The sequence below is a fragment of the Pyxicephalus adspersus genome, chromosome 11, assembly GCF_032062135.1.
Source record: "Pyxicephalus adspersus chromosome 11, UCB_Pads_2.0, whole genome shotgun sequence".
In the NCBI taxonomy this organism is placed as follows: Eukaryota; Metazoa; Chordata; class Amphibia; order Anura; family Pyxicephalidae; genus Pyxicephalus; species Pyxicephalus adspersus.
In genome coordinates this window covers 58,290,686-58,297,106 of record NC_092868.1, presented here as the reverse complement: position 1 = coordinate 58,297,106, position 6,421 = coordinate 58,290,686, and the positions used below count along the sequence as shown (strand labels likewise).

The 6,421-nt window shown below is 43.8% G+C and overlaps 1 protein-coding gene across 2 annotated transcripts in view; it reads right to left on the bottom strand.

Moving 5' to 3' along the window:
- SLC37A2 (solute carrier family 37 member 2) overlaps positions 1-6,421 on the bottom strand; it is a 24,171-nt gene that overhangs the window by 7,509 nt on the left and 10,241 nt on the right. For both annotated transcript variants that reach the window (XM_072426134.1, XM_072426135.1), the window contains exons 4-13: positions 6,185-6,263; positions 5,372-5,507; positions 5,182-5,258; positions 3,434-3,600; positions 2,835-2,875; positions 1,825-1,986; positions 1,256-1,346; positions 810-872; positions 622-707; positions 102-150 (exon numbers count right to left, since the gene is read on the bottom strand). In XM_072426134.1, coding sequence (XP_072282235.1) covers positions 102-150; positions 622-707; positions 810-872; positions 1,256-1,346; positions 1,825-1,986; positions 2,835-2,875; positions 3,434-3,600; positions 5,182-5,258; positions 5,372-5,507; positions 6,185-6,263 — 951 coding nt within the window. The remainder of the gene's footprint in view (positions 1-101; positions 151-621; positions 708-809; positions 873-1,255; positions 1,347-1,824; positions 1,987-2,834; positions 2,876-3,433; positions 3,601-5,181; positions 5,259-5,371; positions 5,508-6,184; positions 6,264-6,421) is intronic.

Here is a 6,421-nt window from a genome sequence, read left to right as displayed (position 1 = left end):
GATACAACCAATAATATAATGTAACAAGGACCAGGTAGGCAATATGGACAAACATTCAATGGAAAAAAGAACAAAGAGGACATTGTAAGTCTAAAACTTACCGATTGTGGTGGAAATGTTTGTCTGCCCAAACTGGTTATAAATGAACAGCTGGAAGAGGAGGAAAGAGAAAAGATTGACAAATCACCATAACACACTAAAGAACCTAAACCCAACCTAAGGAGATTTATTGATACTATAGATTGCTTTAGGAAAAAGCTGGATGATTTCAAGAAGCACAGAATATAAATGGGGATTGAGGATTTAAAGTAAAGATGACAAAGACTACTGATCCAGGGAACATCCAAATGTCTCATGGAATCAGGAAGGAATTTTTTTCCCCTGTTGGAGCAAATTGTACCCGGGTTTTTTTTTTTTTTTTTTTGCCTTCCTCTGGACCAACTATGTCTTATAGGGTTTTATATCTGGGATATGTTTATTTTCCTAGAGGGTGAACTTCATTGACTTACGTCTTTTTTTCAACCTAACCTACCATGTAACGATTCTATGGAAATGATTTATTAGTTTGATGGTTTTGAAAGGTTTGGATCTCTTTCAATGTTAATCGGTGCCGGCACTTACCATCGGGGCAGTCAGTATCAGCATGACAGAACAGGTAATGGCTCGTCCCCCGGTGAAGTCTGATATTGCTCCTGCAAGGATCCCACCTAGAACACAATTCATACACAAAATCAATTCATTGTAATGATTGGGGGGTGGGTGGCTGTTTGGGGTGTTTGAGCTAAAACAAAGGATCAGAAAGGCCTTACCAATAATGCCACCAGCATCAAAGAGAGTGGACATGTCTCCAGCTTGTTTGGGATCAAAGTGAGCTAGAATACAAAGAAAGAAAAAACATAATAAATATCTCATTTATTCACACCACATGTTATATTTCATCATTGAATCCTCCATGTGGATTTCTAAGAACTCCCTCTAGTGGCCATTTTTAATGCGAAAATGCAATCAGCATCCTTGCTGAAAAAAGGATCTGCACAACAAATCACTAAAAGGTTCTATCTCTGGAGGGTTTTTAAACAATGCAGTGGGATTTTTGAAAAAAAACAAAAATAGAAAAATGATATCCTGACCTGATCTAATAAAGGAGGCATTAATTAGGAAGCAGGGTAGCAGTTGAAAAAGTCTTTTTGTTTCTCCTAACTTTGGTGATTTTGGAATGGCCCAGGCCCGACAATTTTACTGCATGGGATCTTACCAACATTGGCTATATAGAGCGGCAGCCAGTAGAGAAAGGTGTAACTGACGAGCTTTGCAAACAGCAGACACAGCGAGAATTCCACAACACCCTGAAAAGAAAGAAAAAACATTTTTCATTAGGAGACAGAAGTACAGAATATAAGAAATAGACACTAATGGTTCTTTTTATAAATGATTCCCCCAGTCAATTTCTCTGAAATCCGCTGACAGATCTCTCTACAGGTCTTCTATTAAAACAATGACTCGTTCTGCCACCTAGTGGGCAGTCTACAAAAGTGCACAGATGTCAGTAGGGATTGAATAGGAAAGAAACTAATTTTACAAATTGACATGGGAATAATTATATATAGAGCCCCAGGAAGGTCATTCACCAAGGAAGGGGGGGGGGGGGGGGTAGTCATTCCAACCTGAAGAACCAGCCTGGTGCCTCCAGGACCCTCACTTTGTGTCATCAACCATCCAGAATAGAAATTGGTGCTTGGTGGTGTCTGGACAAAAGCAATCTTTGACTCCTGCCCAGCTCTGCCCTCCCGCCCCAAATTTTTGGACATGGGGTTTCCTGCTTACCGGGATCATAAGGGCTCCCCAGAAGCTGATGGCCTGCGGGTGTTCAATTGGTTCTTGTGGATTCCCGGACTGATCCAGGTCCTCTCCGGTTTGTCTTTTACATATGTTCTCTGTGCTGCTGTTCATGACTTGGATGTTTTCCAGCTCGTCTTTCCCTTCATCCTGAAATCAAATAATACCATGTGATCCAATAATATAGTGACAGTCATACAGATTGTGGAAACAAATACAAAGCTCTGGGATCCTTGGATATGTTAATGGTGATTAGAGTGAAATTTGTAACGTGTTTTGGGCAGGCTGATTCTACACCCCAAAGTAGATCTGAGACTGAGGGGCCACACCAAATAAATAAAGTCTAGATAAAAGTTTATTTCAATGTGAAATCTGGAAAATTGTACAAGAAAGCAGACACGTTTCTCTGACCTCACACCCTTCATCAGGGCTTGAAATGTATGGCGTTCATGGAAGGATAACAAGTACATGCAGTGTTTGTCAGCATTTGTTTCAGGCAGGATCACCATGTATCTATTACCATAGGTGGTATAACTTATGTTTAATCCCCTACACAGCCCACTTATATTTTTGAGCCCTGAAGGGGGTGTAATGGCAAAGTCTGGCTTTTGAAATGCTGACATCGTCACTTTCACTCTCTGTTACATTTCGCCCAATAAAGTATTAATTGTAGAAGTAGCGGAGATATTTTACCATCTTGATGTTATAGGAACATTTTGTCCAGGAAGCCAGATATATACTCAATAGCTCTATATGATCCAAACCCAGCGCATGACCCACCATCAGACTACTGGGAATACCCAAAACTATTCTACCATCATGCCAATCCTTAGATATTAGCTGCCATTCTTCATCATTCACAGTCACATGGAACATGAGGTTCACTGCCCTGACACCAATGGGGTGAATGGAAACAAAGCCCAGGGCAGCTTCTATCAGAGGCTTCTCACACCGGTGTTCTGAATAAATCCCTATTGATGCATAATAAAATGACTTACGCTGATCTGATCCGGAGGGGTGCAGCCGACATCTTCAGGATCTGTAGAGGAAGCATAAATAAGGCAATTTAGATGAAAATTGCAAAATCAGTGTGGACCGGACATATAAAACTGATGAATGAGTTATAGGAGACCTTGGCTTTTCCTAGCTGATAAGGACTTCACTTCCTTCCAGCATTTTGCTGCTGAATGGTCCGGGTCAGGAAATGCTTTATTGCCTCTAGAATGATAAAACTTGTCTGGCAGTCGGGATCCTTCTATTATATATATGGGAATTTGTAGATGACGAGAATATAATGTGTGGTGGCACCAGGTGAAAGGTGTCACCCCTGGCAGTCCAGGGTATAGGACATGGCTGGTTGTAGAACCCTGGGGACATCCAAGGTTATTAGAACCATTGGTCAATACGAAATAAACTCTAACCTTGACTTGCTACAGTTTTATATTAAATCCCGCACCAGGACGCTATCCGCATGGAGTTATCCCCAGGTTTGGTGTCAGATATTGTTCTGGATTTGGAATGTTCTAGATTCCAGTTCCTGCCTGTCCCCTCATGTTAGTGGTCAGCACTCCTGATATATACGATGTCCATTACTTACACTCGACAAGGAAGAGGAAGCAGATGATTCCCAGCACACCGATTATAATTCCGGGTACGATGAAGGACAAACCCCAGGCAGAGGAGACAAAAGCTCCGGCAATCAGAGAACCCAAGATGTTGCCGACAGCCGTGTGAGAGTTCCAGATCCCCATGATGAACCCTCGCCTGTAAGAAAAGGTGCCAATCAGATTGTCTCGTTAGATCGGTCTGTAATGTGTTAATGGTCGGACACAGACAATGGAGGAAAAGCTAAGCAGGGTTACGGTATAGAGAAGTCACATGTGGAATGGGAAAAACGGGATTGGATGTTTATTATTGGGGTTCTCCAGGGACAACAGCATCCCAAAATATAGACAAATATAGTACTAGAGGATTCTAATGACACACCCATTTTGGGGGTCCCAATGGAATCCTGATATTTGGGGGGTTCCTGGCATCTGTAAATGGGAGGGGGGTCCCAATGGCACACCAGCATTCTTGGGTCCCAATGTTATCTAGACACTGGGGGTCCCAATGGCACACCAGCATTCTTGGGTTCCAATGTCATCTGGAGAATGGAGGTCCCAATGGCACACCAACATTCTTGGGTCCCAATGTCATTTGGGGAATGGAGGTCCTAATGGCACACCAACATTCTTGGATCCCAATGTAACACCAAAGTTCTTGGGTCCCAATGTCATCTGGAGAATGGAGGTCCTAATGGCACACCAACATTCTTGGGTCCCAATGTCTCCTAAGGACTAGGGGTCCAAATGGCATGCCAACATTTTGGGGTTTGAATGGCACCTGGAAATTAAGGGGGCCATGGCACACCAGCATTCTTGGGTCCCAATGTCATCTGGAGAATGGAGGTGCCAATGGCACACAACCAATCTTGTGTCCCAATGTCATCTGGAGAATGGAGGTCCTAATGGCACACGAACATTCTTGGGTCCCAATGTCACCTAAAGACTAGGGGTCCCAATGGCATGCCAACATTTTGGGGTTTGAATGGCACCTGGAAATTGGGGGGGCCAATGGCACACCAGCATTCTTTGGTCCCAATGGCATCTGGAGAATGGAAGTCCCAATGGGACACAAACATTCTTGGGTCCCAATGTAACACCAAAGTTCTTGGGTCCCAATGTCATCTGGAGAATGGAGGTCCTAATGGCACACCAACATTCTTGGGTCCCAATATCTCCTAAAGACTAGGGGTCCCAATGGCATGCCAACATTTTGGGGTTTGAATGTCACCTGGCAATTAAGGGGGCCATGGCACACCAGCATTCTTGGGCCCCAATGTCATGTGAAGAATGGAGGTGCCAATGGCACACAACCATTCTTGTATCCCAATGTCATCTGGAGAATGGAGGTCCTAATGGCACACCAACATTCTTGGGTCCCAATGTCACCTAAAGACTAGGGGTGCCAATGGCATGCCAACATTTTGGGGTTTGAATAGCACCTGGAAATTGGGGGGGCCAATGGCACAAATACATTCTTGGGTCCCATTGGTGCACAGACAGTAGTCGCAATGGCACCTGGAAATTCAGGGTGCCAATGGCACAATGTCATTCTTGAATACCAAGAAACAATAATTTTGGGGGGTCCAATAGTAACATCCAGTTGTCCCAATTGTACACTCACACATAACACAGAACAAGGATTCACTGGGATTGGATGTTTTTTCTAAATCATATGAAAACCCCTCCAATCTCTGCAGGATACAATCAGGAAATACACACAGCCATAGTCTTGACTTACTTTCCTTTACCAAACCAGTTCCCCATGCAGGCTACCACGGAGGGCCATCCTGTAGTCTGAGCCAGGCCATTTAATATCTACAGAAAACACACAAATATGAGAATTAGAGATCTGACCCACCACAAGGGGGCGCCAGTAGACTAAGGGCTACTTCAGACAAGTGGTGAAGTTGCCGTTGCTGTGCTCTCACCTGGAAGAGGATGTAGTACCAGAGGGCGTGAATCTTCCAGTAGAAGCCCAGCCCCAGGAAAACAGTGAACACACCACAGATGACCATCCCACCGGACAAATAATAACGTAGAGGAAGACGCTCGCCAAAGATACCGCTGCAAACAGATTCAAGCAATTAGTAACAAGATCAATAAAATAAAATATTCCTTTAATGATCGTCCATGAGAAAACTCATTAATTGTATTCAACAATAAAATGTTCATATGTTCACATAATTACGGCTTCCATAGGACGTTTTCCTTCACTTATTCACACTTCTGAAGTGGCTGTGATTGGATAAAGTTATACCATCAGATGACGGATCAGGGATTAATATCGGATCTCACGGAGAGGCGATTACGGTAATCAGTAAAATATCGCCGCGCCGCGTCACCATTAATCATTTCATTGTTCTGGGTGAAAGATGTCATAGGTCACCGCGCAGGTAAAAACCAACAAAGATCAGATTGCAGGTTCAGGTTACCGCCGATACTGCGCACAGCCAGAGAATGTCAGTGAATGCTTAGAAATAGGTGAAAGCTCCATTGATGGAACATTCACACCAAGGTAGGAGAAATGTTACTGGAAGGAAAACTGGGAGAAGGTTTGGATTTGGAGGGGAGAGCTCCGTGCAGTGAGGGTGGAATGAATACCTGAGGACACCTGACCCTAGACTGGGGACACCTGACCGTAGACCGAGGACACCTGACCCTAGACTGAGGGTAGGCATGGCATAACCAGCCAGAGCCTTGCCAGTCAGTGTGGAGTCCAAAACACATCTGATAATACTGACCTCAGGAACATGCCGATGGCGTATGCTACCAGGAACGACGTGTCCAGGGACCCCAGAAGTTCTTTATAATTGGAACCATCTAGAAGGAAAGAACAAAAATATAAGTTGTAAAATGTATAACGCTGTACAGAGATCACTGAACCAGTCCCATCAGTCTCTGTACAGAGGAGCTGACACTCTAATGTCCCCCACAATCATACACTATTATTATACATTTATATAGCTCTGACATATACC